The sequence below is a fragment of the Xiphophorus maculatus genome, chromosome 10, assembly GCF_002775205.1.
Source record: "Xiphophorus maculatus strain JP 163 A chromosome 10, X_maculatus-5.0-male, whole genome shotgun sequence".
In the NCBI taxonomy this organism is placed as follows: domain Eukaryota; kingdom Metazoa; phylum Chordata; class Actinopteri; order Cyprinodontiformes; family Poeciliidae; genus Xiphophorus; species Xiphophorus maculatus.
In genome coordinates this window covers 7541433-7568873 of record NC_036452.1, presented here as the reverse complement: position 1 = coordinate 7568873, position 27441 = coordinate 7541433, and the positions used below count along the sequence as shown (strand labels likewise).

The window sequence follows — 27441 nt, the reverse complement described above, 5'->3', positions numbered from 1 at the left end:
CGTGTATGACAGACTAGATGGGAATAAATTGCAAAAGACCTGACAAAGGTATTGAGTGCCAAAGGTGTCACAATGTCATCACTAAAAGCATTAACAAATAATTATTAAGATGTAATGAAATATGTAATAACTAAAGCAAAATTACAAATAATAAAATACTAATAGCTGAAAGCTATTAATCAAACATTTTGAGTTGTATGTTAAAGCCACATATAATTATTTCAGGTCTTGACGCAGTGGACTACGCAATAATTTAAATTCATTTTAAGATCAGTTGTAATATTTGGAGCATTGATAGCCTTGACTGCTAAATCTGATAGGTTAGACTCTACCAGGGCCGGATTGAGGAGAATTTGGGGGCCTGGGCTAGAGTCAGTTTTGGTGCCTTACCCATGCAAAAAAAAAAAAAGCAAAATAAAACAAAAAAGACATATTGATAATTAAAAACACATCAACAACCATTGATTACACGAAAAACAGTTCTTATTCCCTGATATAATCTTTGTATTTTTCTTTTCTAGGAAGTTCCTTACAAACATTTCTAGAAATTACTTCACCTAAAAAAGTATTACAAAATGCTGCAGTATCTATGTCATACCGGTTTGTTGTGGTGTGACAGTTACTGAAATACATTAGAAATTAAGAGATAATTAGAAGAATATATTTTAAGCTTGATCTTATATCTGGCATGGAAATGTAATAAAAAAAGGACCTGAGGTTTCTGTAGGTACTTAACATAAAAAACACAAAACATCATATAGAAGATGATAAAATAACAAAAATAACTTACATGATATATATGGGGTTCTAGTTATGTTTTTAATATATAAATTGAACACTTATTGAACATCTATTAATAAAAAACAAACAAAAAAAACATTCTGCCCCTGTAAGCGTTATTACACAGAACTGTGAATGAATTAAAAGAATAATGACCCGTAATTAAAGTGGATATATTTATCATGTTAAATATATGTCTTTGTTATTTGCACATTTTTCTTTGACAAAATAATTAATTATATTCATATAATCAGTGAATTATTTATTTTGATTGAACTGTTCCACTTTTGGAGCTCCATCTTTTATTTGATAACCATCAAATCAATAAACATGCAATAACCACACATTATTCTCAAAATAAAATACGTTTTATAATCAAAATATGTACTGTATTATGTACTTTTAATAAATTATCTATTTTGTTAAATGAGTAATGGCATAATAAGGTAGTCATTGATTTGTTTATTTCTTTAAATTTGTGGTACTTTTGGACGTCTATATTGTTATTGTCCAGTTTCTTCTGGATTTAAATTACATACCAATTATAGTGTCGTAAGTAGAAAAATCTTTTCTTACAGTGTAAACAAAGGGGGATCCACAACTTTCTTGTGATCGAGAAATTGGGGAATTTCCTTCATATCGATTTTATGTAGAGCTATGAAAATTTACACGTAGATCTTGGCAGGTTGAACTAAAAAACAATCTCTTGAATTCTTACCCTAAACCCAACAGGAAGTCAGCCATTTGTGATCAGAGCTACAAATTAAAAAAAAAAAAAGTCTTGCTTATTTTAACAACCTCTTCCTGTGTATCTTGATGAATTGAATTAATGCTTCTTTCATAACATTCCTTCAATGTCATTAAAAGCCTGAGTTATTGTCAACAGGGTTTACTGTTGTTGCTTTAAGTTTTGGGGGGAGGGAAGGCAGGCTTGTGCCGCCCCTCCTGGCATACCGCCCTGCGTGGTGAGCCATTTCAAAAACTGACATTTCAGGAATAAATCTTTCATTTATTCTTTCTCTTTATATAATTATGGCACTTTTGGAGCTCCATAAAAGTACCTTCTTTTCATTGCTTCCTTTTTTTTCGCGCTGAGAGACCGCCCATATGTGCGTTTAATCCACATTTGCAAGCAACTCCTATATCTTCCTGCTATTTTACCATCGCTGTCCTACTCCCAAACTGGCATTTTCACTCCTCACATGCTTTTTCGCTGCAGCCGGCTTCCTCCAACCAGCACTCCCTCTACTCTCCCTCACTCTCTCTCTCTCTCTCTCTTTTTTTTCCTCCTATTTATGAAAACGTCACTTCAAGTCCCTCCCTGTTTGAATCTCATTAGTTTCTTGTGTGTTTCTCCCTGTCAATAATCCCGAATCCAGACTCTCTCTATTTCCATCCCTCTCTATCTGTCAATCAGCGCCGCCTTTGAACTGAAAACCACTCCGACCAACTTCAACTCACTCAATCCGAGCGGCTCGGCTCCTTCTCCGGCTTCCCCATTTTTCTGCCAACATTTTTCCCCCTTCTTTTTCCCCCCCTTGTGTTTTTGAGTTTTATATACCAGAGCTTTTGGAAAACGCCAATACGAAGACCATCTCTTTTAAAAAGAAAACCCCCCCGAAAACTTAAAACTCGCGGACTTTCGAGCTCGCAGAGATCAAGGGTTTGAAACTTTTTGGTGGTTTTTTTTTTCGACCCGAGAACGATTCTTCTGCTCGGGGGAAAAATGCCGCAGCTCAACGGCGGTGGAGGGGACGATCTGGGCGCAAACGATGAGATGATTTCGTTCAAAGACGAAGGGGAGCAGGAGGAGAAAATCTCGGAGAATTCCTCGGCAGAAAGGGATTTAGCAGACGTCAAATCTTCGCTCGTAAACGAGTCGGAAACGAATCAGAACAGCTCTTCGGACTCGGAGGTAAGTTCGGATCGATCGGCTCCGCTAAGTTCGCATTACATGTTTGAGGGGGTGGCCTACATTTCTTAGCACACTTTGATAGAGTTCACCATGAAAGCCCCCTATAACTTTAACGCAATCCTTGTGTTTCGTTGCATTTCAAGGCGGAAAGACGGCCTCCGCCTAGATCTGAAACTTTCAGAGACAAAACAAGGGAAAGTTTAGAAGAGGGTGAGTTTCTTGCTTTAATATCCTATCTTTGTTTTTTTTTTCTCAACCATGACATTATGTGATTTTAACAGAGGAAGGAGTCTGCTGCAGCCTTCTTCCTCAAATACAATTTCCAACGATTAAAAAAAAACACATTCCAAGGCCAGTTTATTAAAAGTTTTCCTCTTCTCCCCCCACCCCCCGCCATGTTAGCTGCGAAAAGGCAAGATGGAGGGCTGTTCAAGAGCCCACCGTACCCGGGCTATCCGTTTATAATGATCCCCGATCTCACCAGCCCCTACCTCCCCAACGGATCACTTTCTCCAACAGCACGCACAGTAAGTTCACTTATTTTACCAGCTGGATATCTGTACACACACTCCTCACACACTCTTCCTCTCACTCTCTCTCTCCCTCTCTCTCTCACACACACACACACACACACCGAGGCTCCAAAACAGCGTTGTCACCCAAATAAAGCTGAAAAAAATGGGGGGGATAAATTGTGGAAGCCAAGTTTTCCAACTCCTCCTGAAGTGTACAGCACCGCGCTCCTGAACATGGATGCTAACATGCTAACTGTGCTAAAGAATTAAAGAAATAAATTGAAGTCATAAATGTTAGGGGAAATTGAGTGAAATGTTTTGTTCAATTAAATGTATTGTATTTTTCTATTTATTTTTAATAACAATATTTGGCCGTGTTGTATTAAAATTAGGTTAAAAGTGCGTGATCCCCCTCACCCCCTTCCTCCTAAATAATGCAACTGATTTGTGTTTGCATGGCCTCATCAAAAATGCCCTTTTTTTATTTCCCCACTAACACTACAGGGAGCTGCACTTTTACACAGGCTCTCTAACACACGGAACAGTGTTTTTAAAAAGCAACAAATATGCAAATAAGCCTTTGAGAGGGATTTGCATGGATAAATTTTTTAAGTTGCATGCTGACTTTTTGCAACAAAAAAAAAACAAAAAAAAATCAATGTGTAAGGTATTGGTATTAAATGCAAGCTTACTGTTTAGGTTGTGATTTATTTAACACTAGTGATTGCTTCATTTTGCATGCTACCGCTTTTGCTTCCCGAAAGGAATCTGCTGCCTTTTTTCTTTTTTAAACCCAGAATCATTTAAAGCTCTGTTACCAAACAAATTCATGTTATTTATTTTGACACAATCAGTCCTGTTGTAATTATGCACCCTCACTCATTTAGCTCAGCTGGTCCCATGGGGCCAAAGACAAACCATGAGCAGCATAATTTCTTTTTTTTTTTTTTTTTTTTTTTTTTTTTTGAAGCGTTGCTGTGCTTTAGGAACCTGTCATCTCTTTCTACAAGGTTAAGGCAAAGACCAGGCTCTAGGAAATTACTCAACTACTTAACTGATATTCGTTACCTCCATGGTTTTGGTTTTTGTTGTGCACGCCTTGAAAAATGAACTCGCACCTTGGCACATAATGCTTTCTTTTGTGCTTGACACAATTTCTGCCCGTGGTCTCACGTGAGGCTGCCCACCATGTCTTCATATCTCTTTATGTGATGGTGTGTGCGTGTGTGTGTGTGTGTGAGGGTGTGTGTGTGAGTGTCTTCCGCACAGGAGAGCACATTTTGTCAGCCTCGATAATGCTGCCGGCTGGTATGTGGAATTAGTCACTCGTTACTCTCATCATCAGGCTCTGACACAAACTCGCATTCACAGCGTCGAGGCTGATTTTGAAGTGAAGGACTTCCTTGTTTCAATAGAGCAGCTTTTTTATTCTTTATGAATATTACAGCAATGTGTCCTGCAGCTTGGCGAGCGCTTGCTGCCATCATGCAACAGTTAGATAAAACAGCACATTTTGCAATGCATCTAAAGAGATGCTCCTTTGAGACGCGATCCACCTTTGCTCTGCTCATCCTGCCCATGAATCTCCCATTTTCACACAGAACTGACAAAAGGAAGGGTGTGTTTGTTTTTGTTTTTGTTTTAAATTGTGCGCTGTGATTTATTACCTATGTCATCATAGCAAAACTAAGACGAGGTGCTTATTTGCACGCAGTGACACGACATTAAAACCGATAATCACAACGAACGCACCTGAATAGGTTTTTTTTTTCTTTTTTTCGGGCTCTTACTGTACCTCCTCGCCTCGGCTCCCCCTCCGACTGCGGCGCCCTGTGTGTCCGAGCTGCTGGAGCTTTTGAAGTCGGCGGTGGCTGTAATATAAATCTATTAAATTTAAAGCCGGGATAAATAATTCACCTGAACATTGATTAGCTGTCTTCCTCCCTAACATGTCACGTTAGGCTCCGAATATGACTGCTGCCGGTGTTATTAGAATGAGACTGTCTTGTCATAAGAAGCCTTTGATTCTCGGATTTTTCCTCCATATCTGTTCCCTTTCGCTTTCCTCGGCGATGTGTGTTTGCTGAATATAATTGAAATGATTTAAACAGATGTTTAAATTGGAATTTGAAAATATTTCCTCCTCCACATCCACCAGACTGCATTTCCCCTAATCTGTTCGGACATCTTAAATTGTTTGTGTTATTTCTGTGTTTGCGTGACCCAAGAGGCGGGAAAAAAGAATTCCTGCATGAGGCCGCCTGACCTCTGGGAGCCATAACCGGCGAGAATTTGTTTTTCCTACCACCTAAATCCGAGGAGGCTCACAATTTAGGATCATTTAAGCAATTTGACATGAAGCTGTGCCCGGGCTTTAAAAGCTCTCCTCCTCTCGTCTCCTCCTCCCAGCGGTCTGCCCCCTCCTCCCTAAAGCCCCCCACACAAAGGCCTGCTGAATCACTGGGTGCAGGTTGAATTGGGGAAGTGGCCTGCCAAGTTCAACCCCCGGTTTTCCATCTCCTTTCGCGTTCACCTTTTGTTTCCTGCCGTTGCTAACGCAGGGGCTTCTAGGGGAGAACATAAAAAAAAAACGAAAGAAGAAGAAGAAGCAGCTGGCGGGTTAACTCCGGTGATGTGGGCTAACATCACACCTCAACAGGTCTGGAGACGCTGAGGCCGAGGGAGGGAAGAATTGGGGGGGATCTGGGCGGCCAGCTCTCCTGCTTCGAGCCGTAAATCCGCCCTGCTTTCTTTTCTTTTTTTTTTTTTTTAAGTGCCTCTTGGACTTATGAATGTTAAGATATTTAACGCCACTCCTGGCCCTCCGTATTTCTCCGTGCCCGCTGAGACATTTGGCGGGGGTTTTGAGTTTCGACATGTAATTACGATTAGTTTATAAAAGAACAAGTAGAGGTTGGGCAGACTTGTGGAAGTGGGGGGGATGAAAACGCTACCTGAAATGAAAAAATAAAGACTCTTGCTGAAAGTGGTAAAAAGGCTTCCTTTGCTTTGTTTTTTTTTTCCTTTTTTTTTTTTTTTTTACTAAATCCACTCCAACTCACCCTCACTAATTTTCATCCAATAGGAAATAACATAATTCTAAGTGAATGTAACACCTCCTTTTGTGCCGTACCGTATTGGTGTGGCCTTATCTGTAATAAAGTGACAGCAGACCGTATCTTTCCAACAACACGTGAGCAACATAAGCATAACAATGGCATATCATATGGATTATGTGTGTTTGGCTGGTATGAATGGAATTTTTGGCTGCAACGAGAAGGAAAAGATGGGTTTTAATGCGGATTTGAGAGGATAGGGCCCACACCTTATCAAATTGGCTTTACATGTTAATCGGGCCTAATTGGTGTCCGCGGGGCTTTTTTTTTTTATGGCACAACGTTGCTGCTGGGTTTTTTTTTTCCCTCCCCTCCGAGCTGCAGAATTTACTCGGAAGGTTGCGCTCCTTTTGTCTTGCAAATCACTTTTGTTTACAAAGTATGGCGGAAGCAGCTCCCGCTCTCCGATCCACCCCCACCTCCTCTCCCTCTCTCCTCCTGTCTCTGTCTCTTTCTCTCTTCATTCTGTGCGGGCATAAGAGGGGGAAAAAAAAAAAGGTCCTTATTTTTTATTTATTTTCTTCGACTTAATAAACACCCATAAAAAAGTACAATCTGCTTTGGATTTAAGGAGTTAAGTTGGAGAGCTGGAAGTGGGAGGGAGCTGGGAAGCAAAGTTTGGCACCATTAAATTGAAATTGGGGTCTGCTTGACATTAGCGGTGCGCAGCAACATTCTCGGAGCTTAATTAGTCCAAACTGTAATTGTTCATGGTCTGCCAATAGGAGTAAGGCTCTGGAATAATAAAAAAAAGAAGTGGTGTTGCTCTAAATCGGCCAGGGTTTTTATTTTATTTTTTTATTTTTTTGAAAAACAATAAATCATTCGCATATTTGCGCCGTGATTCAGTTCGAGGCTCGACCTCTCCCATCTCGACATGTGGTAAATTGTAAAGTCAATGAATCGCAGATGTAGGGACGGCGAGGAGGGGTGGAGCGGGGCGGGAGGGGGGTCAGTACAGTGAGGTTTTGTTAGCGAATGAATGGGAATAAAAATATTTATGCTGTAAATATTTACAGAGGACGTGTGTGTGCATGTGTGTGTGGAAAATATAAAATATAAGTGGGGCTTTAATTGTCTAATGCCGATGATGTCAGCACGTCGTTGATCTGTCTGGCTGCTCAAAACAACACGGAGGCAGGAAAAAAAAAAACCTAGCGGGGTGTGTTTCTCATCAGATTTTAAACTAGTGCGAAGGGAGCAGTGGCTCCCTGGTGGCACTGCGAGCCGCGTTTGGGTGTAGCAGCTGCACTCAAGTCTGGTTTGGACCTCCTGTTTTTTTTTTTTTGTTTTGTTTCGTTTTCTTTCTTTTAAATTAAATCACTGACTTCAGGGTTTTTAATGCAATAGCTGCTAATCTGAGGCCTAATTTTGACTGCGGTGTGACAGATTACGCCTGTTACTCATTAACACAGAGCGCAGGCCGGTCAAACGAATTATTCTTTAAATGAACAAATCCATTTTCACCTTTTTGTATCTCTCCTTGTTTCTGTCAGTGAGCCTGCTCTGCTTTTCTGTATCTGAGTGAGAGAGGAAGGGGGGGGGGAGTGGAAAGCATTAGTTAGTTAAGCAGCTGTGCATTGGGGTCTCTTTCCCTTTCTCCCCCCCGTTAAGAGTGAGCGTAACCCTCTTCCTCTTCTGCTTTCTCCTTTGCCTCTTCGGTGAATTTCTATAGAGCGAAACACAAAGATAGCACTGTACATCTGGAATGCAACTTGTGTCATCTGTTAAATATAGGGTAGCATTGCCGTGGCCCTCGGGGCTCGGGGTGGGGGTCGAGTGGGGGGTGGGTGCTCCATCGAACATGGAAATAAAACGATTCTGTGTGCACATGTGAGCATGTCGCGACCAGCTAGATCTGTGTATAGGTGTTGTGTTTATTTACCGCTTCTCGTTAGTCAGCAGTTCCAACTCATTTTATTTGTGTTACACCAAATTACAACAGATGTTGAATCAAATTAGTTTCACATCATGTCCAATTTATATCCAGCTGTATAGGGTCTAAAACAATCCCAACACGTTTACATCCAAGAGCAGAAGCTTTGACAGCACATCTATCTTTAATTACATTTTTTGCCTCAAGAAAATGTGTGTTTTGAATAAATGGTGAACGTGCTAAAAATCGTACATACTTGGAGGACTGTGGATTGTTATTAGGAGGCCCTGATACCTGTGCAGGTGTTGCCAGTCCTTTCAAACCATCTTCTTAAGCAATGCCTTAAAAAAACACATCAAACATGTTCTCTTTGCCTCACTCAGAGTAGGTCATTTTACGTCTTTTTATAGATTATCACTAAATAAAAAATAACCAGAAACTGGTGCTATATAGGAATAAATAGAGTGAAGAGAATATAGAAATGTTTAGGATCAAAGAGCAGAGAGAAGGAGGAAGTTCAAACGGGCAAGCGTCATATCCCCTACTCCAACATCTCACTGATCGGCTTTCTAACCAAACGGCCAGACAGAGATTGAAAGAGGAGTGGCTAAAGCAGATGAGGTGGACTAGCAGAGCTAGCCAACAGCTGATGGTTTCATCCAGGACATGTTACTGTGGAATATGAACTGTGCTGCCCAGATATTGAGCTGTTAGCATGTCAGGACAGTCATGGGACTGTCATATAGCAGCTGTCTTCAATCAGAAGCCTCTTTAAGTTTGTTGTAAGACTGACTGCTACATTTTATAAGGCATTACTGAACTGAACTGAATCCAAAGTAAGTTTTCACTGGAACAAGATTGTTCTCTAATGGTCACCTGTGTCATTTATGTTGAAAGGTGAATTAAGTTGTTTAAAAACCTGTTTTTACTAGAATAACATGTAAAAAACTACCAATATTCTTCAAATGTTGTTGTGTTAGCTACATTTTTTTAAAAGATTTTTTAAGAAATTAAGCTAAAAGCAATAATGCCAATGCCGCTGTTGGTCCCAGTGGTTTTGAGACTTTTCACATTAAGCTCACGTCACTTCAGAAAAAAAAATTCCAGCGGCTCATCCCACCTCAAGATTCAGAAAAACTGTAGGTCATTTTAAATTTTAGTTACGAATTTCCAATATTTTAGAAAAAAGTTTTGTACCAAAACTATCACCTCTATATCCTTCCGATTTTATTTTTCAGCATAAAAAAAACGTTTAGTCGGAACTGCACTTTGCTAAAACGTAAAAAATGAAATAGACTGATCCATCAGTGTTTGCTTTTTCCCGAAAAGAAAACTCCAAAACAAATTGTGTTGCAAGTTTTACTGGTGCAAGACATTTAAATTGATTATGTTCTTCAGCTTAATCTGGTTTGTTTTTATTACTCCCTGAGCGCTGTAGCACCTGCAACCAGGTATCCACCCACACGTCTCTGCTTATGTTTTCATGTCTCCCTCTCCTCATCAAACATAGCGTTACATGGAGTCGTTCATACATCTTTATTACTCAGTCCTGCTCCTCCTCCTGTCAGAAAACAACAGTTTTTAAACACCAATATTTAATTCCATAGCACTTCTATGTAATTTAAAAAAAAACTTTGGCATCTGTGTAACAAGATTTTTTGCTGACTTATAAGAATAATTGTCGATGGCTGATATAACATTTTAAACATATTTGGCTTTATTATGCACCAATCAGCCTAACCTTTTGCAAACTTGCAGAAAACAGCGATAAGATGAACTGAAGTGATTGTTGAAGATTTTATATTATTTATTGGCACTGCAGCAGCACTACATCTACAGAAAAGATAAAGGTAATGACTATTGATTTACTTCTTTTAGATGGAAAGGTTATGGGTGGGGTTTTGGTTAGACCTGGTTTTGGGAGATTATCACCCTGACTTTTCTCTGTTTTTTTTTTCTTTTTCTTTTTTTTCCCCACAGAAAAGAAAAATGTTGTTTTTCAGAAAGTGTGCATCTGACTTTGTGTTTACAGCTTTCAAATGAAGCATTCTTTCAGCTCAGACACGAGTCCAGAAATACTTTCTCTATGTGCGTTCTTTTGCCTGCCTGAATAGTTCTGTAAGTTCATTCATGATGGGTCCAGTAGCCAAATGAGTTCACCAGCAGAGGAGTGGGAGGGAGCGGAGAAAAGCGGGAAATGTGTGTTAGGCCTCTGCGTGTGTGAGTGAAGGGCCCACGGTTGGGTATGGGGGGGGGGGGTCGGGTTCGGGGGTCGGACGCACAAAAGCCGCCTGAATAGACCGCATAATTGCTGTTAATGCCAGGGCAATGAGAGCAGCGACAGTTCCTGGTTAGATGTCCAAACAATAGTGCCCCTGGGCTTCACATTTATCTTCCTGTGTGCGAAGGAGAAGAAAACGGGAAAGAGGAGGGATTGGAACAGGAGAGTTCAGTTTTCAATCATCGCTTGACGACCGAGCATGTGTTCATGTGTGTGGCTTCTGCCTTTGAATGCGCCCCCCCCCACCCCTCCTCCTTACCGACCCTCCTTCACTTCCCGCTTTGCTTCCACGTTTCTCTTTCCCACCGCCGTCATCGTCAGAATGAACGCTACCCTAAAAGCTCCGGGTGCGGGGGGCCGCCGTGATGCTGGAGGAATTCCGGTAGCGTAGGCCTTCTGTTTGGACTGCAGAGTGTGTTTGGAAGGGGTCAAAGAGCACCAGCACTGACATGAATTTCACTGAAAAAGGAAGCCCCCCACCTTCTCCCTTCCTCCTCCTCGCAACTATTTTTATTACAACAACTGATAAAGAATCCTCGAGTCTCCTTTGGAGATTTTTTTTTTTCCCCTCAGATTATGCATGTGTCTGCGCACACGGGGAGGAGGTGCCACGCTGCCATCTCAGCTCTTAATGATCACATTGGGCCAGATAATGACTAGCTGTGCCAGTGTGCAGGGAACACCTGTGGTACACCAGCCTGTTACGGTTGCGGTAAAAATGCCCTGGAACATAATATCGAGGAGGAAGAATCTCATTCATGCTTATTTCATCTTTTAATACCCTTTTCACTTGTTTTTATCTGCCGTTTTTTTTTTTTTTTTTGGCTCTGTGAAGCATAATTACCCTCTTACCTTACAAACTAATTAGAATTTGTACATAAAATTGGAAGCATTTTTAACTCATAACTTTGAAATTGTTTGTTGCAAACAAAATCTTACATTAATTGTATGTGGTGGACCAACACAAAGCAGTAAATCAAGCAGATAGAAAATTGTTCAAAATCTGGAAAGTGTGGCATGTATTTATATTCATTCTCCCTTCATCCTGCTACCGATAAAGGTGCAACACATTTTCTTCAGATGTTACCTTGCAGTTTGCCAAAAGCCATGTAGAGGACATTGAGAAATAGTGATCAAGTCAAATTGGACAAAATATATATATTTTTTGTCATTTAGTGAAAGATGGTTGTGGAAGCATCATTCTGTGGGGGGAATAGGAAAACTGACCTGCGGCCTAAGGCTGTAGTTGATGATGGTTGTAGTTTAATAATGGGCAATACTGGAAGACAACTCGTTAGGCAACAAAATATTGAAGACAACTATTATACAATTATAATGTTATGGTTTTAAAGCGTTAGCGTCAAAATGTGAGATCCTACTAAGTAGTGGGACTGCACAGCACTTTCCTACAGTGACTGAATGCAAATCATGCCACACTTTTCAGGTTTGTATGGTAAAAACGTGAAAGCCATGCTTTCTTTTTTTTCCTTTTTTTCACAATTGTGCACCACATTGTTCTGATCTATCACATAAAGTCTAGTAAAATGCCTGGAGGTTTGTGGTCGTAACATGACAAATGTGAAAAAAATTCAAGGGTTGTGAATAGTTTAGCAAGCCATTGTGTTTATTCACCGTCTCTTCGGTCGCACAGGGTCTGCAACATATTATGAAAACTGTTTTCTTTTGTATCCAGTTTATATCTCCGCTCTTAAAGCAGCCAGGGGATTTTCAGCATGCAGATAATCTGCTCACAAATGGCTCAGATGGGGAAAGAGGCAAAAGCGTGAGCTAAACACATAATGGCCAGAGTTTAAGGTGATAAAATTCCAGTCGATGTATTTTTAATCTCACTAATTAAACTTTTAATTGTGGCCAGATAAGCTCCGAGGAGCGAGAGCGCGGTTGCATATGTGGGGTTTTTGGAAGGAAAAGGGGAGTCCGCTAATGAGATGAACGTCCGCTTGTTTAGCTGTGGCATTATTTTTATTTTAAAAAAAAGAATTGTGGATCTGGTGCTGGCTGCAAAAGGTGAGGGTAAAGCTCTAAGGGTGCAAGCAGAAATAATTTCATCTACTAATCTGAGGATTATGTCAGGATTTGGAACAGAAAAAATGTTGGCAAGATTACTTGAAAATGCACAAGGCTAATAAAATGAACCCCCCTTTACCCTTGCAATGTGGAACTGTGCTGGATTTTTCTTCTCACCCCCCCTCTGGTTGATGAACCAATTCCAATGGAAAACAGATTAAGAGTAAATTCCCATGTGAGCTCTTTAACCAGCTGTTAGAAACCTATTTACACACAATAATAAAGCGCCTCTTATAAAAAGACAGCTGTCAACTTGTGTACAGCACTAAATAACATGTCATGTGAAGAGGCTGTCACGTCCGCACATGCTTAGTTTGGTTTGTTGTGTTTTAGAACCCAGCATTGAGCAAAACGACTGCTAATAAAAATTTTAAACCATTTCATTCAATTTATTTCCTCTCCTTTCATTCCACTTTTGAAGTCTTACTTTGGAATATAATTATATAATTTAGATTTTCCCCTGGCTTTTGTCACCCGCACCCACTCATTGTGTATTCAGTGCTCCGCGGTTAGAGGCCAGCGTGACAGCAGCGCTCAGGGTCAACTCTGAAAGTGAACAAATTGACTCGTGGAAGTGAATTGTCAATTGTCATTCTCCCCCGAGGGGTCAGGAGTGAAAGGAGCATCTTGTTTGGACAACTGTCCCGAGGTGAGATGAGTGGCCCTTGCTGTCCGGCCTGAAGGGATGCACAGAGATGGACTTGCAGGTGGAAAACCAACCAAGTGGAGTGGGAGACAAACACATAGACAACAGGAAATGTGGCATTGCTGAGGCGGAAAACAATGGAATCTGGCTACCCTGAAATTGCTGTTTGATTGGAATAATGACCCGCAGTTGGCAGCTGAGACTGTGTCCAGAATGAGGAAAACTGTGATTGGAGCCATCGCGTAATAAAAACCAAGCCTGAATGAATGACAGCTGATTCACTAGATCTCTGTGTTAAACATTAAACACAGATTGGTGCAGCACATGTTTCCAGAACTTAAATTTACATGCTTTGGCTCAGGCGAACATCAGAGTGAATATTTTACATTCTGGTTTCTGAAAGATGAGTCCTGAGCCTGAGTGGAATAAAAGTCTTATTCCAGCAGATTCCCCACTAACTGTCCCTTTATTAAGACCTCAGATTTGACATGAAAACCACCAAAGTAACTAATGGGGATCTCTGAATATTGGGATCTACAAGAAATCTGACACCCTCCAGATTTATTAGAGTCCCTGACAATAATGTTTATAAAAATTTTAAAATACATTTTAACAGTGGTGGTAGGCACACTAACGCTAATAGTGGAGCTAATTTTTTGTTCAGCTCTTTACCATTTTTGCTAACTTTGAAAACTGAGTTTTGGTGTAATGCTTTAGCATTACCGGAACTGATAGTTGTGCTTAGTGTTTTGGGCAACACGCTTTTCATATTTTACTTATTTATTTATTATCAAGTTGTCCGGCCTTGTTTATCACAGTTCTGGTTATTATAAGCTTTTGCTGTAGATATAGCCACATCTAAGATCAGCACCTTCCTGATTTACGTGAATGACACGTTCTGTCATCTTTCACATTTCGAAGAATAGCTAAGCAAAACTTGCCTCTGGCTTCAAATATACACACCAGTGACACTGAGATCCATACATCACTTATTAAAGTCAAGACTTTATTATAAATTACAAAGCCATATTTATTTAATTGGAAATGGTATGGGTGCAAATAATTGTGGAGCCTTTGATTTACTGAAAAAATAATATCCTTAGTTCAGGTGAAATTTTCAGTGAAACTATCCTGATGCAGTTTTTACACATTTTTGCTTGGGCTGCCAAGAAGTGTGCAGGTGGTGTAAATGAGAAACAAAAATAAAACATATTGATTGTTTGATCAGTTTAGGTTTTTAGATTTTAGGGTTTTTTTAAGATTGTTTTTCAGTTTGGTTAAAAATACTAAAGTAGTCCGTTGTATTGTTTTTGTTTTAGACCCTTTTTGAATCTGCTTTCTCACATAAAGGTGTTTACTGTCCCTTGGTAAGTAAGCCAAAGGTCAAGTTCCGTGGAGCAGTTATAATGAAAGTTAAGGGTGGAGACGAGCATCGCTAAACAGACATGGCCTTTGTGTCATGTGATGCACGTCACCATGCACTTTAGAACCAGGAGGCTTTTTTATCTCCTCTTTACTGCTTCCTCTATCTTTATTGTCTGCCTTGCTTTGCATATTTCAAATAATAAAGATAAATTTCCAGCTTTGTCATTATACATGGAATCAAGCAGTTTCAGGAAGGATCCTTCAGGGTTGGGATGATTTTCACTAATCTCTCTTCCTTGGGAGGTCCACCGGACCGTATCGGTCAGCAATTACCAGCAGTTAGCATCCCAGGCCCTCGGGAGCGTTTTCCAGGAGATGAATCTAGGCTTGGATGTGTATAAAAGGTCTTTGTTTGTTGTGGATGACCCTTGCCGGTGTAAGGCCTGTGTCTGTCTCTGCTCAGGCGGGCAGGCCAGCCTGCAGTTAGGATGCAGCAGCTGGCCGGGGCCCAGGCACAGGAATGCTGTGTGTGCTATTTGAACAGTGACTTGTCTCAGTGCAAGGCCTCAAGGACTGGAGGGAAGGAAGTTGCTGCATGTTTACATAGCTGAATTGTCCATTGCCCGCTTACCCCCTCCTCCAGTGTTTAATGCACTTCTGTTCAAACACTCACAAGTGTGGAGATGACCCCCACTGATGCTCATAGCTCTGCTTCTTTTGGTCTGAATCAGTCTGTGAATAACTGGACCTTGTAGCTGCTACTTTCTTCCCTGCTGTGGGTGTTTGCTGTTTTAACCTGGAGGCTTGAATTGTAGATAAAAGAAGTATTATAGGGCTCTGTTCGTCACTCCGAGACAGATGAGGAGGGTAACACATAGACAGATGAAGAGGTGGAAAGCATCTTATTGCTCTTAGCGAGGGCCTGTCCAGCAAGGGTCCAGACATTGACGTACGATGGCGGTGTCAGGCTAATTGTTGTTTGAATTACCTGTTATGATCCAATGACAAATCTCTCACACTCTTGCCACCAGAGCGGAAAATGTATCCGGGGGATTGGCATGATCTTTGTGCGGGTGTGTAAACCTGGCTTCAACAAGATGGATAAATGCAATTATTGGACAGACCTGGAAAGGAGAAAATCAATTTAAAGCCCGTAAAGCTAAGCAGGGGCCGTGGTTAATTCATTTGGCCAATTTACGGGTGATGTACGAGTGTCAGGGCACATTAGTCAGGCAGGGGAATGGATGAGTGTGTGTTGGACCAGTAAGATAGAGGGGAGGAGGGGGCTTCAAGTGAAGATGCTCTCAGGATGCGGAGCAGTCTCCTTGAGACCCGGTTGCACTCTCTTCCCAACTCCATGATGCTTGGCATCTCAGTGGACAAGGCCAATGGAGCCTGCTTGTAGAAATGACAAAAAGATTCACTGAGCGCACCGAGTGGGAGGGAAACAGAATTGCTTTGCAAATGAGGTGCGGAAACGTGGCTGTGGTCTGCTGGGCAGCAGAGTGAGTGCCAGAGTGTTTTGCCATACCAAGAGCTCAATCAGGTCCTGTCAGCAACCTCCCAGCTCACCACCATCACAACCACCCCAAGTTAAATGACTGTTTTTTTTATGCAGCAGGTGTACCCATGCTAGACCCAAGCAATTTCAGCTTCCAGCTTTGATTCACTAAGTAGTAAATAACACTGACATTGAATGCCCTAAATTTTATTCTTAATGCTTTGAGTGGTTTTTACTAGGGTTCCTTGTATCTGTTAAAGATCACGGCACACTGACATTAGATCACTTTAGCCTGCCTGGTCTGTTAAACAGCCATTGTTTTGGTGGTTCAAAACCCACTGAATGGTTACACAAGCTGAGTGGTATGCAAAAACAGTGGTTAGAGTGTAGCCGGGCGGGTGCGAGGCGTTGAGGGAAGCTTTGGTTTACAGCTTCAAGCCACAGCCTGAATCATGGGCAGGGTTTCTCTATCAGACAGAAAGTGGGAGAGAGAGAGAGAAGTGAGAGAATATGACCTCCCTCGCTGCAAAGCCAAAGCTGTTTAAGTGGCTGCCATCGTGCTCGAGTGCCTCTCTGTTTAGTTGGTCGGATTGTGATCCGTGTCAGGGAAAGTGCACGTTAGCATGTGTCACCTGACTACGAGGCAGTCGTCCTCAAGAAACCGGAGTCGGAGTGAATGCCAAGGCTTTTTAAAGACAGGTGCCACCCATGCCTGCCGCACAGCAGCTGGGGGAGAAGACTGTACGGTCCACGGTTATGTGTGGGCCACTGGCAGACGGCATCAACAAGAATCCTTGGACAGAAGGAATTCAATAAAACACATTCATTCATCTGTCTCTGCAATGACAAACTGCAGTAGATGACCCTACTTTTTGTCATTGCAATAATATAAATCTCTCAGTATTTATGTGTAAACATCTAAAATCTGTTTCATTGCATTAGATTGTTTTTTTCCATACTGATCAAAAGCACAACTGATCAATGAAGCAGGAAACCAGTGTCCTTCTCTCTGTTTAAAGGTTATATAGTTTGGAAGTTCTTCTCAGACAAGATTCACAACTTTTCCCCCCACCGTTTGAGATAAACATGAATTCTTCAATATCCAAGATCTTGAGCTGCAAATTTGCAGATCTTGGCATCGCATTCTCCAGATTTGCCTAGGAGTTTCTTCCCAAGTGCTTACTGCCGCCCCTCTCTCACCCCATGGGAGAACAACTGCTGTCTACCATCTATTAGCCAGTGGAATTCCTCACCCTGACTCAGACAGGGGGAAAAAATCTTGGAAGTGCTCTCAGTGATCCTGGATATCATTTTACAATTGGGAAAACGGGCCTCTAAACTGTTCCCAGTCAGAAGAGGACTTTCAGATTTGTTATAATCAGTAGTTGTACAAGATAAACGCAACAGGTTTTTACACTTTTGTTTCAGTGAGCTTTGAAAAATTTCCCACCTGTATCTAAGTAGCAGAGATATTGTGATGCAATTTCAGGTATTCAGTAGGGACTTTCCGACTGGGATCAAGGTATATACATGATCTGCATCTGTGTTCCTGATAGGAATGAACTCCCAACCCTTTCTCCCATGCAGTTTTTCAAAGCTAATTTTAAGCAACCATGGACTATTTTTATATGCACGTCTTTGAAAACTGTGTTTTGGAACATTCATTTGTTGAGCTAGTATTTCTCTGACAATTGACGATTGGCAGAGAAATACTAGCTAGTCCTCCCCCATTCAGAGATCTTTCACGTTTGACATTTACGAGTCGAGTCAGCACACTCATTTTGCCATCATTTAGGTCTGTGGCTGTGGTAAATCATAAACAGGCCGGCAGACGCCCCGCTGAACGTCAGACCTGAACTTGAGGGGGAATCTTGTCTCTCGCTGTGAGCCAGCTGAGCTTCCTGGCCAGAGATAGCGATGCTGCGGTCATAAACGCTGGGAAACTCAACCTCTAATTGTTCACAGAAGCCGTTGGCAGGATGAGCGAAGAAACGATGAGCGAAGAGGAAGGCATCTACAGGGAACTGGGGTGAATGTAGAGATGAGACTGCTCGCACTTGCCGTTCATGGCTTTTCAGGAAAAGAGGCGAGCCTGCAGGGTTTCTTTCCCAATGTTGAACCAGTCGCCCTTAAGAGGAAAAGAAAACTCTGGAAAACCAGAGCCCTGCCTTTTTGTCTCTTTCTCGCCCTCTCTTCTTTTCCTGACCCTCTTTTAAGAAACAGACACTTTCCTAACATTTTAAATTGCCCTTGTCATGCGGTTTCCTCAGCGGAGCTGCCGGGAGCCGTCTGTTTCCACATGGGCCGATGTTCTGTACCAGTTCTGGTTTTCAGAAAAGAAAAGATCTGTTTTTTCTGGCACTCAGCACCGCTGCATTAAACTTCCAATTTTTCCCAAAAGCTAACAGAGTCATGCTTGTAGTCTTCACGCTTTTTGATCCGAGTCACAGTTGCTTGGGAAGTACATCTGCCTCTCTGTCCCAACCCTCCCACCTCCTGCCTGACGCATCTCAAATCCTGTTTTTGCGGTGTTTTTCACTGTGCCGCATTTTGGTAAATAACATAAGTAATGATTCAATTGGGCATAAAGTAATTGAGCTCCGGCCTGCTTGCCATCTGTCTGGTGAGATTACCACTTTCTGTGTAATTAATCGTGTGACCTTGTGGCCAGTGGGCAGCCGCTGCCAAAGAGCCAGGCTGTCTTGCTTGAAGTGAGGGGAACTCTGGCTCGGTAGGAGGTGGGGTGAGAGTTGTTGTGCCGTTTTAAAAGTTTAACCCAGCTGCTAAAGATAGCACAGGCTGATGTGAGCTGAGCTTAAGTGGCAGCATGGTTGTCTCCTGCATGCATACACACACCAACGAGCCCACGTCAAAGCCCAAGTCGCCAAGCCTCGCTCAATTTGGTAACTCCAGAGTCTCCCCGCTTAGGTCGGCATGATCCCTGTGTGCAGGCACTGTAACCGGGAGAGTATAGACTTGGGTCAAAGAGTGTGTGTTTTTGTGTTTTTGTGTGTGCTGCTGGGGTCATGGTAGGCTGGATAGAGACTGCTGATTTTATGTGTGGTTTGCTGAGCTCCTGAGGTTTGGTTTCCCTTGGACAGAGTCCAGAGACTCCAGGGCCTGTTTCTCCTCAGCTCTCACGTGAGCCTGACATGATTGGATTTCGGTCCCGATCTGGTTGTTTTGCGCTGTGCACAGGACATTAAAGACAAGGGGAAGATAGAGGAGCTAATGAGTCTTTGAGTAAGCGTGTGTTGAACTTGTTGGATGTTGATGTGCGGTTTTTGTGCTTTATCCTCTATGCAACCTAATGCGGTTTCACACACACCATGCTGAGAAGAGGAAGTAAAACCTCTGTAGTACCGCGATGACACACACACGCACGCACACGCCCACACACACACACCAACACACACCCCGACTATGCAACTGAACTGTAGTGATTCTTGCATGAATGGCACTCTCAGTGAGCCCTTTAAATGCGCCACATCTTTTCCTAACGCAAGTCTGTTAATGATCCAGTGGAGTTGTGGTTGTTTTTTCTCCTGCAGAACATAAACCATTTCAACACTTGAAATATTACTTCAATTGATGGATTTACTCCCTCTTTTCAGACATCAGTGATTTATTCTCTATTACAGCTAAAAGTAACAGAAAAATTTAACCAGTTCACATTATTTAACACTTTCCTTTCATGCAACTTCATTCAAAAGTTCCTGATATGTGCTGCCTTCGTTACATGATATCTACTGGAGGATACAGATTTAGCTTGGCAATTTATTTTCATTCCTGTAAATGCAGTAGAAATAAGTAAGAGCTCCAGAAAACTGCCCAGGTTCCTGGAAATGTTTCTTGTTGCTCAAACACACATAGAGTCTGTAATCAATAATTTGGCTCAGGTTTGACCACTCTATATAGTGCAGTTACCACAAGCTAAGTCTAATTCAAAGTGCCCCCCCCCCGCCCCCCCTTTTTCTTTTTTTTGATATTTTATCAAATAAAAACAGTTTTAAGCAATCTCTGTTCTTTGTATTTTAGAGTTTTGCTAGAGATTAAATGTTGTCCAAATTTCTTAAAGAAATTTAAATAGTGGTTTAATTCAGAGATGACTTTAAAGTTGTGAATTAGATACCACCATACTGTCATTGGCCACCAAAAGTGTTCAGCTACTGACACTCGTTCTTCCCTTTTGTGCATAGCTAAACATGTGAAAAGCAATAGAAATTTTGTTTGATGGCAGTTGACAGACATATGTTTTTTTATTTTGCTTTCTTTGGGTCAACTGCCCCTAAGCTGTGCCGCTCTGGGCAATGAACCATATCGACCATACAAAAAAATCCCAATGCACCTGAAAGAGAGACATCAACATGATTTACTCTGTGAAGCCTGGATGGTTTTTTGCAATACTCTCTAGCTTACAGCTCAGAAGGGGGAAAAAAAATCCTCCTTTTTTTTCTTTCCCCACCAGACAAAAATAAGCAATTTAATTACTATGGTTTACATTGGTGCCGCCACAGTACGACTGGTAGGACCCAGCTAGGGTGGCACTGGCCACTGGGGATGGGGACGAGGTCTGGGCTGGCCTCCAGGGAAATTATAGGGTGATGTTGAGGGCGGGATGGGGGACTGAATCCGTCTTCCACTCCCAGCTAGGAAAGCTTCTGTTTGCAAGTTTCTGTTTCACTTTCAAACCAGGTCGATGAACTGAGTTCAACTGGGTAAACACTTTGTTTGCAGTTATTTAAAAGCTCTGCTTATCTGCTCAGTATCCAGAAAAATAGATCATTTTCTGCCATATATCAATGCTCATCTGTTTTTTGAGCCTCTTCAGCCAGCTCTTGTCTTCCTTTCTTTTTCCACTTCCCTCTGGCCAGCCATCCCTCCCCTTTCCCTTTTTCTCCCGCTCAGTATGTGCTCTGATTACCTCTCCAAACTGGCAATAAGTTGATTGCTTTACAGAGATGATGTAAGCCTCTGCCCTAGGGTACATCAGGTTGGATTTCTCTCGCTTTATCTTGTAAAGCCTAAATTAACAGCTGGTTTGGTTGGAGTTCTCCTGGATCTGACTAAAGGATTAGGCTTGGTTCTCATGCGAGTCAATCTGGTTTGATTTATTGCGGGTCTATCAAAAAAGATCAATGGGAGTCCTTTTGAAAGTAAATCCTTAATCGCTCTTTGCACTTACGTGTCATCATTGTGAATTTTCTTCCCCCCGTCTTCTGTCTCTTGCGCTCCGCTTTCTACATTTCTCACTCCCTAATTCTTATTCTGTCCTTATGCTGCTGCCCTGTCTGTTTTTATTTCTTTTTCTTACCTCCTATACCATTCCTAACCCTATCTGTGGTAGCAATACGCCCTTGTCAGTGGAATTTCTTGCGGTTTTTCTATACTTACTAGCCAAATATCCAATTTCTGGATCTTCTGGGTGTAATCAGTCTAAGTAAAATCCTGCTGGTTCCCAACTTACCTTTTATTTTAAACGAATAAAGCCTGCAGTTTACTCTGGCTCTTAAAGTGTTATGGAAGGTGAGGAGTTTTTCATTTGTAAATCTATTAATCTTGGATTTCCCTGTCAGTATAAGTGGACACAACCGTTGGGGCTGAGATGCCTCGACTGGTGAGAGTGAATATGAGATGTTCTGATATTTTTAGTTTGGAAATTCTATACACTAAATACGAGGGTCCCTGCGAGTCACTAAATCAACTGAGCAGCTTTGGCTTTCACCTGCCAGCAGCATTTGGTTTTTCAGATTTTCAGTCTCCCACCTCCCGCTGCAAACGTTGGCTTATAAAGCGAGTTTATGGAAATAAGTCACTCATGTAGTAAAGTTGTTTGGTGTTCGCTTCCCTATTGGTCTTCTGTTTGCGCCCTGTGTTAACTGATGCAAACACTGGTTTTGTCTTGCAAAAGTATACATATGCCTCGAGCTTTTATGCTATAACCTCAAACTTGAATGTTTTTTATTATAGTTATATGGATTGGTTTAAGATGATGCAGGACGTAATTGGAAAGTGGCAGATATTTCACAGATTTTGTAGAGGATATCTAAGATATTTGACAGAAAATGCAACTTGCAAGTAACTTGCATACTTGATACAATCTTTGTGTATCAGGTAGCCATTCAATTTCCTTGGTGATTGGCTATCCCCTCAAGAGCAGAAATAAGGAAGACTGTGGATGTTAGTCCGTGTGATAGTGTAAAGATGGCTCTCATTGTGCGTAATAATGCATAATAAGGCATATTTGCTGTTTAAACTATTAAAATAGGCAGTTATAAATGCTTCTAAATGGAGTCAAGTATTTGCGGATTTAGCTATTTGCGGCAGCTGTGGTTCCAAACCCCTGCAAATTCTGGATGTCCTTCATATTGCTTTTAATGATTCTCTTCTATGTAAACATCTGAAGCGCAGATGTATCCAGCCCCCTTTACTGTGATATCCTTTATTGAATTTTAGTGCAACCGATAGCTTTTAGTAAATCCTTAGTATTCTGTATAAGCTAAGCTCAGTGCAAGTGTGTGAAGAGCTCAGGGATTCATTAGAGAATCATGAAGACAAAGGGTTAAAGGTTGAAGCAGAGTTACCAAAGAGTTGGAGCAAAAAATTGTTTACTAGCTGGATGTCAGCACTTTCTATATGGTAAGGGTTACAGTAGAATGTGTTGATCTTGGCATTTTCATTTGTTAGAAGTAAGGGTGCACCGATAAATCGACCCCATTTCTTTAATTTTGTGAGATCAGTAATCACTTGATACTTATATGTGAAGCCAGTCTTATCCACCTATCTTTTCTATCTTTGCAAGAGTCAAAAAATTTGCAACTGTCTCCCTTTGCTTTGCCATGAGAGAGGGCTGACTGACAGACCGACTACCACGTCACGTCTATACATGTGTGGCTAACAATAGTTACTCCACTGTTGCCAACTCAGTGACTTTGTCACTATATTTAGCTACTTTTCAGAAAAAAAAGGTATTTGCCAAAATCAGAATTGGCAGGTCAGGGTTTTAAAAAGATTAGTGGGGGACCAGAAACCTTTACCTCTAGTTAGAAGGGCCTAATCAAGGTCTAGAGCTAAGTCCAATTGAGAAATAGTTGCCAGAAATTAAAACGATGCTTTTCATTCAATTTGTTTGCACTGTAGGTCTTTGATTACAATGGTTGAACATGTACTGAAACACCAACTGATAGACATTTTCACCTATGTGCTCGAGGAAAACTTCGGTTAAAAAGTGGCATGTTCTGGTGTGTCCTGCTGCCATGTTGTTAGGTGTGCAGGTTGACCGGGGTTACGGGGTATGGGAGGGAGGCTAAGGGTGTGTGTGTAAGAGAGAGAGAGGAGGGGTAGCGAGATCGACGTGATACGTGGGAAGGAAGGGCTTGCTGTCAGCCAGCTGGACCTCTTAATCCCACAGCCTTGGGGAAAGGGTGTGTTTGCGTGTGTGTGTGTTTGTCTCGTGGAGGTTTGTCAGTTTCAGCACACCTCTGCTCTGCTCTTTGGCCCAGCTGAGCCCACAGTGTGTGTCTCCGCTCCAGTGAGACACAACGGGGTTTCATGTGGTCTCTGTCTTTACTGTAGTCGTCGCTTTAACGGCGCACCTTACAGTACATTCATGTCAAGACGACATAGTCTCTCAACCTCTTGATGTTGGAGAGTAGCCGGGGGTTTGGTGAAAAGTGGAACATTGGGGTGGTGGAGGGATGTGGGGGCATTTGTGTGTGTTGTAAGGTGCAACAAACACTCTCGACACCCACTGCTCCACCCAGTTTCTCTAAAACGTGTGTGTGTGCACTTTATTCCTGTCTACGTCATGACTGTAACGAGCTGCCGGATTGCGTCACCGTCATGTCATTCATTAGACACAAAACGCAGCATTAGCCACATTCCATGCAAGCTTCCTGCACCTCGTGTTCTCCGTCTCTTCCTCTTTGCCAGACTCCCTCTCTTTTGGCGTAGACTTTTGCATATATAACAGGCTGGCAGGCTAAGAGCTTGGGACTTCCCCACGCCACACTCCAAGCCTTTGATCCTTTGCTTTGGAGGTAACATCAAAAGGAGAGGCATAGAAAGGCAGCTACTACTGTGAAGTTCAATGTTCAACTTGATGGCTTGGCTGAGGGCTTTTTTTTCCCTCCTCTCTTCTCCTCCCCCCATACCTCACCTCCCTCCTCCCGTTGCTCCCTCGATCCCTTCGCTGCATCCCTCAGCTGACAAAAACACACAGTTTGTAGCCGAGGGTTTTTTTTTTTTGTTCCTCTGACCTCGCTTCCATAGCTGTCCGACATAAAACAAGATCCCAACCCCATAAAAATTCAGGTGGACCAATGGTTTACACAAAATACTCAGATGTGTCTTCTTTTAGGGAAAATGCGCTCCTTCTGTGTGGCTATCATACAGTATTAGCAGCTTGTTGCATTCATGCAAAGCCAGTTATCTTGCTGGAGCAAAGGTGTAAAGGTCAGCAAAGGGTAAGGGCTTTAGGGCACAGATTTCTATTTGGCTTCGTTGTTGGATGTTGTTTTTACCCTGGATTTTTGGGCTGTTTGATTTTCATATCTGACAGTTGGATATCTTAGAAAATCCCTAACCTTTATTCTGTTGGAAGTCTATTAGCATCCTGTAACTTATGTCCACTCTGTATTGAACAAAGACACGACTCAGAAAGCAAACCTGCTTCACAAGGTAGTTTAGAGTATGAGAGGTCTTAAGAGACCTGCACAACGTCACACATTAGGAGTCAATCCTCGGACAAATCGCTGTCAAATGTGGACTTGTCCAGAGCCCAGTTATCCTGAGAATAATGAGAGTCAGTCGTTCTTTTTCAGCTTTTCTCTCAGGTTAATTCGGTTGAATAAAGGGTCCTATTCAGCTATTCTTACTCAAGATTTCCTAAACGGTGAGCTTAGGCTTTTTAGAGAGGCCAGTATGTGTGTGTACGTCTATCACACGTACTGGCATCCCGATAAAGGTGCATACATTTTAGAAATGCACCAAGCAAAGATTTATGGTCGACCTCTGACCTTCCGATACTGAATTTTGCAGATTCCAACATTTCCTTAAGAACAATCATTAAAATTGGTCATTATTTGTTTGTTTTAGGAGCAGAGGGAACATCATGCATCGCCATAAAACAGGGTTTTACTAATTATTCACTGAGTCTCGGTGTGTGTTGTCGCTGTCAGCATGTCTCTCCAGAAAAAAATACCATGTGTACCTTGTGTACACTTTGTGAACACAAGTTGTATCTCAAAGAATGGTGTTGTTAGCGCAACCTGTTAGTACTTAAGCCTGTTGCTTTTTGTGAGTTTCTGAGCTTCTGATCAACGAAACTGGGCCATTCAAACTGGAAATCATCTGATTTTGATTGTGTGCAAAAGCCCTAAAATATTTTGTCCTAATGGAGATTTGCTGACCCCAAAATGCTGCCCTTTGCTGCAGTTCACACACGCATCCCTTACCGTCCTCCTTACTCAGCGCTGTGACAGGAGAGGCTTCTGGTTCGGCCTACTGTGGTTAAATGTGAGAGAGTTTAAGGAAACAACCCTTTTTTCTGCAGCCATATCCTGACTTATAAAGGTCAACATGCCTTGAACTGTCCTGAATGGCATGTTCTCTTGTGTTCTCCATTTTGAAAAGTGACAAATAGAAATTGAACTACGTGTTTCCGTATTGATTCTCCCAGGAACAACAAGAAATGGATTGCTAATAGAAAGTTTCTAGTTTTTGATCATCCTAAAACAGGAGAGTATAAAAAAAATAGTTGTGCTACATTTGTCATAAGAATTGTTAAGAGGAGCAAAAATGGTTGCATCTTGAATTTATTTATTTTTTTAACAGTTATGTGTTAATATGGGTCTTTTTCCTGCTGCTAAATGAATGTACTTAAATTAAAGGTGGCATTTTTTAGATATCAATGTTGTGTAGTTGGAATAAATAATATGTGCTAAAAGTACATGCACTAAACAGAAACTGACATTTGAAAGTGAATATCCCTTGTCAAAAATCAATGGATTTTTGACAAGGGATTTTTGACAATCCATTGAAATTGTCAAAAATCTCAATGGATTTTTGACAAAGAGCATAGATAATTGGACCTTTAAACTCTGTTTTATATATAAATCTTCCAAGGTGGAACATTCGTAGAAGAGCTGGGGTTAGTTCTGTGGCTTTATCCAGCTGCTGTGATGCTGTTTTGACATATAACGCTTGCAATGAGGAAAAACAAACGATTTTCATAATGAACAACTCAGCCGAGTTCCTCTTAGCGACTCTCTAAATGAAGAAAGTGAGACGAAGCTGAGGAATTCAGGTCAAAGCCATGTTTTTCTGAGAATGTTATCAACTGTATTTAAATGACACTGACTTGATGAGGTGATCTAGAAAGCCGAGGTACGCCTCTAAATGCTTTTTTTTTCTTGTATCCTTCATGATCGTCGCCGTCTGACTGTGCCAATTAGCAAAGGCGTGTGGCCTGTCTTTCTTCTCGTCTTTTCTCCTCTCTTTCCCCCCCCCTTCTCTCTCTCTCTAGATAGGCAGACACCGCTGCACGCACCCCGAGCACACATTCGGCGTATCATTAGCTTAGTGTGTGGGGAGGCGTGCGAGCCCAGGCTCTCTCCTGCCTTATCTCCATGTCAATCACAGCGTGTGTGTGAACATCAGTTGTAATGATCTCCATCCAGCCTGTCGGTGCGTGTTAGCGCCCGGCTTCCCTCGCCCCCGGAGCAAGCCGTTCCCCAGCTAATAGATGCAAAATTAAGCTGATCAATAGATGGCCTCGGCTCATTATTGACACGTTATCGCGGCGTGGGATTTTTGTCTGGGTTTTTTTTTTTTTATATAGACCTAGCCGGGCGATGCAAGAGAGCAAGGAGCGCTTTTTTGAAATAAAAAAAGGGGGGGAAATGAAGTTATCTGTCTTCTACAAATGATGCAGGCCACTTTATTCCAGACTCGCAATGATGCTGTGGATAATCTGTTCTCACTCAATATTTTTAGCGTAATGCGCGAGACGCCAAAGCCTCTCCTCGATGTGTAATCGTCTGGTTAGTGGAAGGAAATGAGATGTAGACTTTGCAAAACGGCATATTAAAGATTCATCAATAATTGGCATGTGTGCTGCTGTTTGTGTTGAGGCAGGAGGGAGGAGGGGGGCTCTTATGGCCGGATCACCACGTGATTGAGCTAAGTGGTAATTAGCTATGAGAGGTGCGCGTGTGTTTCTGAGCCTGTGGTTGCAGCTGTGTGTGTGCAGATTCATGAAGATGTGCAAAACAGCCACTGAGTTGATTTGGAGGTGAGAGCGGGGAGCTTCGTGGTCAGGTCATCTATGGGTTGGGTGGGTTTTGGTGGTGGCGGGGG

The 27441-nt window shown here is 41.9% G+C and overlaps 1 protein-coding gene across 21 annotated transcripts in view; it reads left to right on the top strand.

Annotated features, from left to right (window-relative positions):
* Positions 1-1993: 1993 nt before the first annotated feature.
* Positions 1994-27441, top strand: part of tcf7l2 (transcription factor 7 like 2) — a 107849-nt gene continuing 82401 nt past the window's right edge. For 5 of the 21 annotated variants that reach the window (XM_023340518.1, XM_023340515.1, XM_023340520.1 and 2 more), the window contains exons 1-3: positions 1994-2695; positions 2839-2905; positions 3098-3222. In XM_023340518.1, the coding sequence (XP_023196286.1) occupies positions 2507-2695; positions 2839-2905; positions 3098-3222 (381 nt within the window). In that variant the 5' untranslated portion in view covers positions 1994-2506. The remainder of the gene's footprint in view (positions 2696-2838; positions 2906-3097; positions 3223-27441) is intronic. The other 16 variants (XM_023340514.1, XM_023340512.1, XM_005794560.2 and 13 more) reach the window with 6 other exon arrangements.